At 36.1% G+C, this 14,122-nt stretch overlaps 1 protein-coding gene across 1 annotated transcript; it reads left to right on the top strand.

Moving 5' to 3' along the window:
* The first annotated feature begins 5,543 nt into the window (after positions 1-5,543).
* Positions 5,544-10,312, top strand: LOC143566760 (uncharacterized). The gene is made up of 8 exons (XM_077053368.1): positions 5,544-6,123; positions 7,414-7,490; positions 7,580-7,748; positions 8,394-8,482; positions 9,350-9,514; positions 9,592-9,669; positions 9,768-9,871; positions 9,959-10,312. Exons 1-8 carry the CDS (start codon positions 5,595-5,597, stop codon positions 10,062-10,064), a joined length of 1,317 nt encoding a protein of 438 aa, XP_076909483.1. The 5' UTR covers positions 5,544-5,594; the 3' UTR covers positions 10,065-10,312.
* The last annotated feature ends 3,810 nt before the right edge of the window (positions 10,313-14,122 follow it).

Here is a 14,122-nt window from a genome sequence, read left to right on the forward strand (position 1 = left end):
AGGTCTTACTTTGAGTCAAGCACACTATGTCGACAAGATTCTTGAAAAATTCAACAAGGAAGACAAGCGAGTGGCTCGTTCTCCTGTTGACACTACTCTACATCTATGTAAAAATAGAGCTGAGCCGGTTGCTCAATTAGAGTATTCAAGAATCATTGGAAGTCTAATGTATCTCATGACATGTACGAGACCCGATTTAGCATACGCGGTGAGTAGGCTAAGTAGATATACTAGCAATCCAAGTGTTCAACATTGGAAAGCTATTATAAGGGTGCTTAGGTACATAAGATACACAAGAGACTATGGTTTGCATTATACCAACCATCCAGCTGTGATCGAAGGGTATACTGATGCGAACTGGATTTCGGATATGAAAGATTCCAAATCAACAAGTGGGTACGTGTTCCTACTTGGTGGGGCAGCAATATCTTGGAAATCATCCAAACAAACTGTAATTGCTAGATCCACAATGCCTTAGACAAATCTGGGGAAGAGGCAGAATGGTTACGTCAATTCGTGGAAGACATTCCACAATGGCCAAAGCCGTTGTCGGCAATTTGCATACACTGTGACAGTGAGTCTGCAATTGGTAGATCTCAACGTTCAATGTATAATGGCAAATCAAGGCATATGAGACGTAGACATAACACGATACGACAACTACTGTCAACGGGTGTTATCACGATTGACCATGTGAGGTCAGAAGATAACATTGCAGACCCGTTAACAAAAGGCTTAAGCACGGATAAATTTTATAAGTTTTCGAGAGGAAGGGGACTAAAGCCCGCGATAAAGGAATTATGAGAGAAACCTAACTTAGCAGACTGGAGATCCCAAGAGCTAAGTTCAATAGGCAAACTTAATCATATGACCAGAGGCAGTCACTGTGGGGGAGTACCCCAAAACCAAAGGGAGTCTTGAACTTCCTAGTCCTTTCTCCTAGGGGAGTACCCTAAAACCAGTGACATTTGGGAGAGGTTAAGCATATTAAGGTTAAGTGAAATAACCATGATGCTTTTAATGATTCATGGGAATCACCTATGTTAAAGAGAAGTGTGGTCGCTTCGAATGAAATTGTGGGGAGGCGCAATTTCCTAGAGCTCTCGCAGAACCAGGACCGTGATCCATGACCATAACGGACACAAGAATGAGGGGTTGACCAAACCAGGGAGAGTATTGTGTGAAGGCATATTATCGTCTACACAAATGGGGGTCTGTTCAAAGTCATAGCGACTACAAACCGCTAGGAGGCTAAGTATGCTTCACAACGGAAGGTTCAAAGGGTAACACCTACCTATCCGGCAATACTCAATTGCTGAAACTTACTTCGAAGAATAGATTTCCATTCATGTGGGGGATTGTTGGAAAATTTGTTACGTGTGCATTAGTAGGTTGTTATGACACAACAAATGCACACTAATAGACATTGATGAATGAGATATCGATGTGTGATTGTGTGTATTTGAAAGAAAATACTATAGTGGTGTATCCCACATTGGTGGGATGAAAAACTTGTGCCTTGTTTTTCCTTTATAAATAGAGAGGTAAACTAAGTTGCAACACACACCAAACCTTACACACAACACAAGCATTGTTGCAAGGTTTTTCCAACTTCTTCTTCTTTCACATTTCTGGTTTCTTTTATTCGAACCTTTTTCAGGTTTACGGTTAACTCCGGCAGTACTACTGCTCCGGCTGTTGTACCCTGGGAAACAACGAGTTCTCTTGGGAGACTCGAAATATTGTTTTAAGGGCCCCGTGTTCAACACGATCCTCAGCCAAATCGTTTATATTTTTTTTTCCGTATTGTATTTGGTTTATTTCTTTGATTCTGTATTGTATTTCAGATTCTTGTATTGTATTGTATGAGTAATAAAACTGTTTGTTAATTATCTGTTTATTTACTCAATTCACGAATTCGGTTCCTACACTTGTTTTGTGATGAACTTTGGTCTTTCTTCTTTGGTACGAAGGCTTGAAAAGCCGTAGAGTCGATGGCTGGTCTTCTTTGGCTTGAGATGGCTCTTTGTTGTTCATCATCGAACACAAGGTGGTAGGCTGTATTGAGGGATGGAATGGGTTGCATGGAAAGGATTTGTGTACGTATTGTTCCAAACTCGTTGTCTAACCCAAGAAGAAATTCATTCAATCGTTCTTTGTCCTTGAGTTCACCGAGTTTCTTTCCGATCCCGCACTTGCATCCGTTACAGTTGCATACGGGGATCGAAAGTACATATTGTATTTCGTCCCAAATGGAACGAAGCTTTGTGAAGTAAGCGGAGACGGATGTCCCCTCCTGCTTGATTGTGGTTAAAGCTTGTTTCAATTCATACGTCCTTGGTGCGTTGTCTTTTCCGAACCGCTCCTTTAGATCGGCCCAGATTTCTTGCGCCGTAGAGGCGTATTTCACACTCGTTCGTATTTCTCCATCCATAGCCGTGTTCAGCCAGCCCTTAAGCATAGCGTCGCACCGTATCCAGGCCATGTAGGTAGGTGAGTCGGGTTCTGGTTTCTAGATTGACCCGTCGATGAACCCGACTTTGTTCTTGGCAAACAAGAAATTTAACATTTCTTGATACCAATCCTTGTAATTCGCGTCAGTGAGGACAGCGTTAACGTGTAACTGCCTCGGGTAGTCGGAAGCATGTATGTAATATGGAGAAGTGTGGTCAGATGCTCCTCCATCGATCTTCTTTTCATTGTCGCCGGCCATGGCGGCTGTTTTAGGGTTATGAGGGAGACAGGGTATTGAAAACGTTTTTGGGGTTTTTTTTTTGTATAGGATCCTATTAGGTAGGCTCTGATACCATAACAAAATTATTATTGAATAACAATATATTATTACAAATGGTTCTATCCATAATATATACAAAGATGACCTTATTTTATGGCACCAATTAAGCAATCAAAAAAGGTAATAAAATATTTCAAACGGCTAGTAAAGAGAAAAATAAGCATATATTACACCCCTAATTAATTTGAATCATATAATGATCACAAATGCAAAATAAGATAACAATTTCCATCCATAAATCCTAAACCCAATAGATTACATTTAATCAAAGAAGAAAATCTAAAACTATTTATCTAAACTTAAATATTACCTTAAAAGTTAAAAATAAAATAAAATGTTCGCCTACTGAATTTATGAAGGTTAGCAACTTCCATTTCGCAAGTCACAAACCAAGAAATACTTTATTTTATGTTGATTTCGATATTTGATTCTTTTTTTTCTCGAAGCAAAGCATGTCATGGAGTGCGTTGTGATTTTTATAATGCTACATGTGACTGCATTCTTGATTTCGCCATCACAACACTCAGCCTAGGATAAGTCTGAATCAAAGCTATTAAGTAAACTGTATTTTACATATTAAAATATGATGACTTTTAACTAGTGGTCATAAAATATATGTGGTTACAACAACTTTGTTTTATATATTTCACATGTATATAAATCAGGACATCTGTTTAATCAATATTGAAACGAATGTTACCGTTTTGGTTATCTTGGTTTGACAAATGAAAAAATTCACACATTATAGTATTATACTCTCATTAATAGTGTTTATTAAAATTAAGGCAATTTTTCTTTCACTAAACAGTATACTTATGCATAGATACAACTAAAGTCAAAGTGTATATTTGGTTTTTCAAATTTGTAATGAATAGCTTTCTGAATCTTGTAATATTGACTCTTCAGAGTAAATTATACCATAGGTACCTGAAATAAAAATCAGATTAGATGATGATTTTCTGTACAAACATAGAAGTTATTTTATGCGAAAAAAAACTAAATATCTATAAAAGACAAGATTATTCCATCATACATGAGATAAACAAACAACGAATCGTTGGAACTCTTCATGAAATAACATAATTGTTTTGTGGTTGTAGGTTTCAGTAGTTGGTGGTTATATCAAGTATGTATGTAACCCTTCGGACACGGTCGTCTCAAGTGTAGCCCACCGCACTAGACGTGCACAAAAAAACCGGTTCCGGAACCTAACCGGTGGAACCGAACCGGAACCGGTTCCAGTTCCAACCCGGTTGGAACAATACCCGGTTTGGGTATTTTTGTACCCGAAAATCGGGACCGGTTCTACTATATATATTTCAGTACCGGTTCCAACCCGGTTCCTACCCGGTTATTATTTGGAACCGGTTCGGGTCGTACCCGGAAAAACCGGTTCCGACGGGTTTTTTTTCAAGGGTCAAACAAAAAGTCAAACTAGCCGTTGGAACCGGTTCCAACGGTAATATAGCCGTTGGAACCGGTTTTTTAGACACCAAATAGCCGTTGGAACCGGTTCCAACGGTAATATAGCTGTTGGAACCGGTTTTTGAGGCAATATATCCGTTGGAACCGGTTCCAACGGTAATATAGCCGTTGGAACCGGTTTTTGGGCCAAACCTATATATAACTTGTTTCCATTACTTGTTTCACCATTACTTGTTTCCATTACTTGTAATTATTTGTTTTGGTAAAATTATTTGTAACTTGTTCGACTAATTATTTGTTTTGGTAAAATTATTTGTTTCGACGAAGAAGAATTGTACTATATGTTTTATTATAATTTGTTCGATTAATTTTTGTTACTTTTTTAATAACGACGAACATTTTATTTATTTAAAAACTAACTATTACAAACATTATTAACACATAAACGATACTAAACATAACAACTAAAACATAAAAAACAAAGTCCGTCGTTTTAATCCGGGAATACTTATTTTTGGGTTGTAGAGCCGGACGACTCTCCCACTTCCTTTTTTTTATCTTCCAATCTTTTTTTCTCTCGACAATACTTATTCGTATGTTTTCGTAATGTCGAGTTGGACCCTGCTTTAAGAAACTTCGAGCAATATTTGCAACGTGCCAACTCATGTGAGTCGGTCATGAGACACAAATCGTAATGGACCCAAACATCGGGGCATCTTGTTGTTTCGATCACCATAACAACGTCATCATTGGATGCCATTTGTGGTCGGTTTAAGGTTAATTTTGGTTTATAGTGTGTTTTATGGTTTTGGAATTGGAGTGTGTTTGATAGTTTTGAAACTTGCTATTATTAGTAAGAAAATACCCTATTTATAGTTAAAAAACCGGTTCCAACGGTCAAAAACGGCTATATAGCCGTTGGAACCGGTTCCTAACGGCTCTAATTTTTAAATTTCAAAAAAAACCGGTGGAACCGGTTTTTACGTAAAAACCGGTTCCGGTTCATACCCTACCGGTTCTTAAAAGTTCGCATATCTGGGCACCGGTTCGGGTCGGGAACCGAACCGGTTCCTGACTGGAACCGGTGTCATTCTCTACCCGGGTTGAAAAAAACCGGTTCCGAACCGGTTCGGGTTTTCAAGGTAGTACCCGATTTGTGCAGCTCTACACCGCACTACTTCTCTCTTCTAGATCCACACCAATCACTTTATAATAATAATAATAATAATAATAATAATCTTCCCACTTTACACGCTTCTTCATATTCAATTCTCTTGTTCCTCCCAATCAATTAATTATTCCTCTTCATTTGAATTATTCAACTTTCAATTTCCACTTTGACTTGTATTTCTTTTCTGGGTTTTGATTCAATTTCATGATCCTTCATCAATTCATGGAAACAACAACCGGTGATACATCCACTTCTGATGCATCTCTCAGTAATATTAACACACCTTCCTCAAACCCTTTATCTCCATCTCTCAGACCCACCTCCTTTCCGGTTATTCGCTTCCTCCAAGCTCCGGTCACCACTGTTTTGGAATACTCGGGTGTTCTTCGACCCAGGTCCAATACCGACTACCATGAATCCGAGGCTTTCATTCATGATCACCATGATACCGATATGGGTACAGGTGCAGCTGGGGTTAGTAATGGGGAGGTGTCGATTCGGATTGGTGCGGATCGGGACGGAGAGGGGGAGGGGGGTGAACCCGTGAGTGGGGGAGAGAGGGAAACGGCGGACTCGAGTGATGTGGATGGGGAGAACGGTGGAGGTGGGAGTCATGGTGGTGATTCGTCGTCGCAGCAACGGTATGATATGCAGCAGGTTTCCAGGTGGATTGAGCAGATTCTTCCGTTTTCGTTGTTGTTGTTGATCGTCTTCATTCGCCAGCATTTGCAAGGTATTCGAGATTCAAGTTTTGAGCTTTTTATGTCTTTTATAGAAATTGTGTATTAAAATTTGATATTGAAAGATGGGCCGGCCTAGAGTGGCTTTATGCATTTGGTTAACATACACAAAGTAAAGAAACCTTTCAGACCAAATTATCGCATCCCGGTTTGTCTTGATGGTAATGCGCATGTAGGTAACTTTTAATGCGACAGGTAATCTTACAATTCCGAGAAGGTTGTCATTTTGATGATGTGTTTTCTTTTTAATGGTTCAAAGGTACATAACACCTCGCATTGTGAAGTTGTTTCTAGTGTTCTTGCCATTGTAGAAGATTTAAGGATAAAGTTTTTGGAGATATGGTGTTTATGTTTGTTAGATGTTGAACTGACATGACGCTAATTCATGAATGACACTTTTTTATTTACTGTCAGGGGGTTTTCTTATATGCAGTTTTCTATTTGAGTACCAAAAGTATTTTAGTAATTCATAAGGTATATTAAGAATCCTAACCAACAACCATGAGCGTTTACCAATTCCAAACAATCAATTGTTAATGTCTCTCTAACTCTCGTTTCACAGAATTTTTATTGTTATAAATCATAGCACTTTAATGTCCCTTTTTGCTTCTTTCCTCCTTGAAATCCATGAACAATGGGTAACAAAAGGGAGACTAAAACGCTAGGATCAATAACAATGCATACAATTGCAGGAAACGAGAGTTAGAGACATAACAGTTGAGTGTTTGACAATTTGCGAACAATCATGATTCTTGTCTAGGATTCATTATATACATTATTAATTACTTTTTATTACACAAAAATGAAGTTCTATCGATAAGAATTAAGAAGTTCCATGATATTAAGCAAGCGATGGCATCCGTGAAACAGGGTTCTATCAGTTCCATTTCTAACAAAATATAAGTATCATTTATCCAAGTTTTGTATTCTTAAAATCTTCTACAACATCAATAAGACAAGTAACAGTTTCACAAGCAAGGTGTAATGCATTTTTGAACCATTAAGAAGATGCACATCATGAGATGGTAACATTTTTGTTTCCAAGATGCTCAATAAAATTTGCAAGATTTTCTTTTTTTTTTTGTTAAAGCTAAGCTACCTACTTGCCCAATAATATCAAGACAATAACGGAGATGCGTTTAACTGGTCTACAAGGTTTATTTATTCTGTATAAACTGCTACTGATCCTAGTGTTTTCATCTCCCTTTTGTGTTCTTTACCCCTTGAAATATACGTGTACTTGAGAATTTGGATTGATTTTTTTATTTTATCATTGTTTGTAGGTTTCTTTGTTACAATTTATGTAACTGCTTTTATGTACAAGTCTAATGATATTCTTCAAAAGCAGACAGCTTTAAAGGTATGTTGACACTTTTAATTAGTTACATGTCTAAGTCCAAACACGCTTAATCGTCTTTTCTTGATCTTAACAATTGACAAATTTTGCAGGGGGAGAGAAAACTTTCTGTCCTTGCTGGTTATTTTATAGTTTTTGTTCTTCATGTGATTGGAGTTTACTGGTGGTACCAAAATGATGATCTTTGCTATCCTTTGTTCATGGTTCCACCAAGAGCAATACCACCGTTCTGGCATGCTATATTTACCATCATTGTAAACGGTATGAGTTCAGCTTGAGTGAATGTTTTTTATGCCATCTTTGTTGGCAAAAGTAATCAGTTTGAGTGATTAGTTTTTCTTTGCATTTATATAGCAAGTATTCTAAATCCACTCATTCTTGCATACTAAGTTACAAAAAGGCAACCACCCAAAATAATCTTTGTTATTATTTTCTTTTATATTTAATTCACCTAATGTTACTGATTCTCAGTATTGAATGCATCACATTGTTAAAGAAAAGCCTTTGATGTGTACTTTTACCATGTGTTTACATGTAAAATGTTTATATAATATTCACATGGTTTTAGTTCACTACTGCAACTGCCTAGTGGATACCATGTTAATACATGTAAACATTTGCAACCAACTTAACCTCCCCAACCGAAGCAAATAGGCTGGTTCAGCCGGTTTGAGATTTATTGGTTCTGTTCATGGTTTACTGTTTAGAAAACTTGGTTTAATGGTTTGGATCTTGGAACCAGCCGTGTAAATCGAACAGGCGGCTTAGCCTTTATTGTATATATTTTAATTTTTGGAACATGCTTTTTATTTATTTTTGTAGTATTTATGAACCATCTTATCATGTTTAACCTTTATTGTTTAAATTCGAGCATTTCATTATTTAGATGGGTTATATTGCGTGCAGATACAATGGTGCGACAAGCAGCGATGGCTATTAAGTTGGTACTGCTTATGTATTATAGAAATGGGAAGGGTCATAATTTTCGTAGACAGGTAATGTGGCATGATATAAAATCATAATGACCATATATTCAACAAATTATTAGCCTAAATGCCAGTGTATTTCAACTTTAATGGATTTAACAAATGTTTTCACCCCCATTCTCTAAGCAGTGTGCATTTTCTCCCTAAGAATTTTGTTTCATAATAGACAATTATACATGAACATTTGTAAAATTAAGCAATCCAGAAAGTATTTTCGGATTTGCCCACCTCTAGTCACAGTACTATGATTTGAAGTCACAATAGTTAGTTTTCAATGTATGGATAAAAACATATGATGCTTCTAGTTATCATTTTATTAAGGAGACAAGTTATCAGTTATACCAACATCAACAAAACTGGTTATAAACAGAATAAACTAAAATTGCATAATTACCCTTCTTCTAATTTGAAAGACTTTTATATTCATTTCACAAATTGACTCTTCTTTTAAAAAAAAAAATGTTCTTTTTAACATTTTTTTTCTTTTACTTTTCATAGGTAATCAGAATTTTCCTAACAGTTAAATGACCTACTTATTAAGACTGGCGAAACAGGCATGCCATTTTAAAGAAGTATAAATTTGATTGGGTCAAAACAGGTTCTGACCAAAGTGGGCTCAGGTTGAAATTGGTCGTTTAGGAAGGGGAAAAAAAATCAAAATGGTTTCACCAGTCACCACTATTTTCTACAAGTTGTTTTGTTATAATTGATTATCTGTTTTTGATCATCCAATATCATTATTTGTCAAAGTGGGAAATTATTGATAGCATGCTCGCCTTTTGGTGATTAATCCTTAAAAGAACCAAACCATGTTTGTTATGTTTGAATTTCGAACATATATTTAGTTCCTTCTGACATGAGCTTTGTACATCTTAGGGTCAAATGCTAACCCTTGTGGAATACACATTGCTGTTATACCGTGCATTCTTACCTGCTCCAGTCTGGTACCGTTTTTTCTTAAACAAAGAATACGGAAGCCTTTTTTCATCTTTGACCACAGGGCTATATTTGACTTTCAAGCTTACATCAATAGTTGAGAAGGTATTAATTGCTTTTCTATATCTTTTAAATTTATTTTATTAGGAGTTAATTAATGCTTTATTTCATCTTCATCACAGGTTGGATCCTTGTGGACTGCATTGAAGGCGTTGTCACGAAAAGAAGTCCATTATGGATCATATGCGACACCAGAACAGGTATAATGATGAATGCCAAATATGTTCATAGATATTTAAGTTTTCTTATCGTGGGTCTCATCTCAATATTTAAATATTAATATTGTTCTTGGTTGCAGGTAATTGAAGCAGGGGACTTGTGTGCAATTTGCCAAGAAAAGATGCAAGCTCCAGTTTTGTTGCGATGTAAACACATATTCTGTGAAGATTGTGTTTCAGAATGGTATATAAATTCCCTTTTAATCCCACAATGTTTTAGTTTTAAGTTAATAATTTGTTGCGTATCTTTTTAACAATAATTATTTTTCAGGTTTGAAAGAGAAAGAACGTGTCCGTTATGCAGATCAGTGGTGAAATCAGCAGAGTTAAAGTCTTATGGTGATGGATCCACAAGCCTGTTCTTCCAGTTGTTCTAGAAACATGCGTGGATCTTTGTTCGGTTCGGCTTTAATTTCCACGTCATTCTTGAAATACCCAACTTATAAACAGGATTACAGTAAAAGAAGACAAGTCCTGGGCATTCTTTTCCACTGAAGTTGTAGTTATTGAGCCTTAAATATATTAATTAATTAATGTTTGATAAGCATTGTACATGAAATATACTGTTTTCATGCATTTTGTTGATATTTTAATGCTGGGAATAAAACACCTTGTGTCTTCCCAATCATTTTAGTTACTTTATTTATTATATATATATATATATAGACACACACATGATTTTCATTAAATTAACTAACATAACTCATGAAACTTGTAGGAACTATTGACTTTTTTAATGTCAAAGCTACGACTACACTATCTATAGGGTATTGGTCTTGTGCTTCTTGCACTCTTTGTATTTAACGTATTTAGAGCGAACGATACTGAAATTCAAATCACTCGATTACTCGAAACCTTGCACAATCATCCACGGCCGGATTGTAAATTGACTGACTAATATATCTTTTATTCAGTCGCTTGATGCTTGGATTTTTGTTGATTTTCAAAATGCAAGGTACGAACATTGTTATGGTTCAAGGTAGAATTATCGATTTTAGAGAACACAGAGAAGAAGTTTTACTCAAATCATCAATAGTACATTCCTTTCTTCCCATCGTTTAAGTAAATGATTATTCCAGAAGAGCCCTTCTACTTTTTTGACATGTTAAACATGAGTAATTATACTCATCATTTGTATCACGTGTTTATGTTTTTAATTTTATTTTCATCAAAATAAGATGCCAAAATCTTAAACCAAACTCGTAAACTGATTATTATACCCCCCAAGGCCCCAAACTTGTAAACTGACTATTAACAACGTTAACAAGCTAGCCGACTATTGTAGAGTGTAGACTATGACATAACATATCCAACATTTACCCACATAAAACCGTATACATTAATAAGTTATTTAATCTAAAAATTATAAGATATATTAGTTGTAAGTTTGAACCGATTAATAGTTTGAAACCGATAGAATAATACGCGAGACAATACATGCCATTTCAGTTTGCAAGCATCATGTTGTCATAAAATGTTAAAATGTGGCTAGAGATGTGCCAAACGATCCGCCATAATTCATGCTCTTTTTCGTGTAGGGCAATAGGACCATCTCTAACCTTGGCCCACATTTCGGTGGGGTCCACTCCATCTGAAATCCCCCATCTCCATTTCCTCGTAAGGCTATCCTCTATGGTGGGGGGCTTCGAAGCCCCTCCACCGTACCACGTCAGCGCCACGTAAGCACCAGGGGCTTCGAAGCCCTATCCAATAATGCCCCGCTATAGTAAAGGCGCCCATTATATACATATATACATATGTATGTATGTGTGTTTGAGAGATAGAGAGAGAGGTCCCCACCATCCAAGCCCCATCCGCGCCCAGCTTCACAACCACCTTGACCACCGGCGCCCCACCACCAAGGGCGCCCCTTGGTGGTGTTGAGCGCCCATCGGCGCCCGCCATATCATCTGTTGGAGCCCCATAGCTACCAGTCTAAGTATATAATCCCATCTGTGTCACCAATTCTATCAATAGGGCAATTGCGCCCAAAGATGTCAAAAATGTGTACACGTTTTGAAACACATGTGAAAAGGAACTCTAAGCAGAGCTCGAGTCCTCTGGATGCACCATACAGAAGAACTTCAACATCAACATTTAACATGCGATTGTAGTATTGGGAGAAGCTTCTCCTTTAAAACTAAGAAAAAATCATGATTCTGTAAATGTAAATTAGAAAATACAAAGAAAACACATAAATAAAGTAATTAAGACAAAGATTGCCATAAATTTGGATTGTTAGGGAAAACTAGTAACTTGACCCGCGCGCGTTGTAGCGCATCAAGATGCTTATGCATGTTTGTAGTGTTGAGGTGCATTAACACACTTATACATGGTTGCAGTGTAACACGTATAGAAGTTTTAAAATCAAGCCACTAACAAACATCTATCTAAGACTGCTAAAAATGACAAATTTTTTGACATTCACAAAGAATAAAAGCAATCTGAGTCAAAGTTTATGAGCCTAAACTATTATACGTTACACAAAATATCCGACTTTGAAACAGTTATATCCAAATTTGAAGCAGTTATATCCAAATTTGAAACAGTTATAGAGATCTTGCTTATCTTAGCTTAGCGTGCTCTTTGTTGCTTCAATCAATTCTTCAATCAGGCTTTTCATCTCGGATGTTTCTCTACGATTCCACCCTTCTATGAAATAACACTTTTCATCTCTCTATCCACGTAGTTGACCCAATTCTAGATCGTCTTTATGAATCTTTTGCATAATCTACCATAAGCATGCAATGACTTCGTACACCAGCAATATTTAGTACTTGAGATAAAAGTAAGATAAGTGGCAATTGAATATGAATTTTGAGATTGGTACCCCGAGTATTTTCGGTTGTGGTTATATACCCCCCAAATAAATTACTTGAGTGTGGTTCATCTGCAAGTAAACCAAAATACATACTATATAAAAGGAAAAAAAAATAGAAATAAAAAAAATCTATTGCTTGTTAGTTTTCATAACGGGTCAGTGCGTTATAATGACAATGCATGGAGTGAAGCTAATTTTGTGAATGAAGATAAGAATTAGAAACAACTAAAAACACACGCATACAAAAAAGGTTCTCTGGCATGAACAAATATACCAATAGTATTCAGATTCTCCAATTCAACCCTGTTAGAAATCAATATCAATTCCATGATCAAGATATGTATTTGGTAAGTGAGGTGAAATTGTTGTCAATGCAAGAGCCTAGGTGTAACATTTAGCAGTCATTTGCTTAATTATTTTTGTTTTAATTGGGAATTAACTTCTGGCATGAGAAGAAACTTCAAGAAATTTTTATGTAAACAGAATTAAAGCATCATTACACTTCAGGTAAAACTAAAAAGTTGTGTCCTATTACTCTATATATTCATTTAGTGTCTTCCTGTTGTAAGATCAAATGATGAAGTGTTGAAAAATAACAAACCTTTGCCAACAATATAACGCAATGCAGTTATGCAAATTTACCAATTTAAATCTCAAAATCGCCAGCACCACACACCTATCTTTATTCGGACTCCTGAAAACATGAATAGACATTTTTCATTATTTAATTATGTGTTAAAATAGAACTTTCAATGATCAAACAATTCACACCCTTTGAGCATATTTATAATTTCTTGGTCATTTTATTTGACTAAAAAAAGCATGTGAGAGTCATTTCAATTCCTCTCTTAACTACTTTAAATGACTTACAACTCATTTAAGAATAAAACATTTTATCCAAAAGATTTGAAGTCTCGGTAAATAAATAGATGACAAAATTTAAAAGCTATATAACTTCAATATTAATGTTATGGGCCAAAGGAACTGAAACAAAAAAGCTTCTAACATTTGATCCGTATGGGAAAGCCATCTAATTTGAACCGTTGCTCCACTTGACCTGCTCGTTTCGTCGCCTATTAGTTTTAACACTCACACATATGTAGCAAAACACATTATATATGCATATCTATCTGTATTGTTATAGCTCATGTTTATACTTAACGATGGCCTTTGTAACAGATAAATGACATCAGTATTTGTTGTAAAACTCTTAAAACCAAGAATTCCTTTTAAGTAGTTGAAGGCAGATGATTGTTGCTGTCCCACCCATGAATCCAATGATCATAGAATGTGAGAAAAATATAGCAAATCCCTAACCTGTTTACATTATAAAACACACAGTTAAAAAAAATTAGGTAGTTAGTCACATATCCACAAAAAAAAACGAACTTTGCGTGTCAATAAGTTGACCCGAAACACCAAGAATCAGCTTAATGACACCTTGTATGAGTGTAGCAGTAAAAATCAGATTAAAGAAAAAGTTGTGGATCATACGCATCTTGCACTTTCTTCTCAATGGCTCCAACTATGAGAAAAGAGCCTAAAGCTACAATCCCAAGCCCTAAATGTTTCGAGTTCCTGGAAACCGTCTATTATAAAGGCAGTAGGAAGGTC

This window comes from Bidens hawaiensis, unplaced genomic scaffold (genome assembly GCF_021521415.1).
Source record: "Bidens hawaiensis isolate Kalapana, Puna unplaced genomic scaffold, B.hawaiensis_p1.1 tig00023049_1, whole genome shotgun sequence".
NCBI classification, from domain to species: Eukaryota; Viridiplantae; Streptophyta; class Magnoliopsida; order Asterales; family Asteraceae; genus Bidens; species Bidens hawaiensis.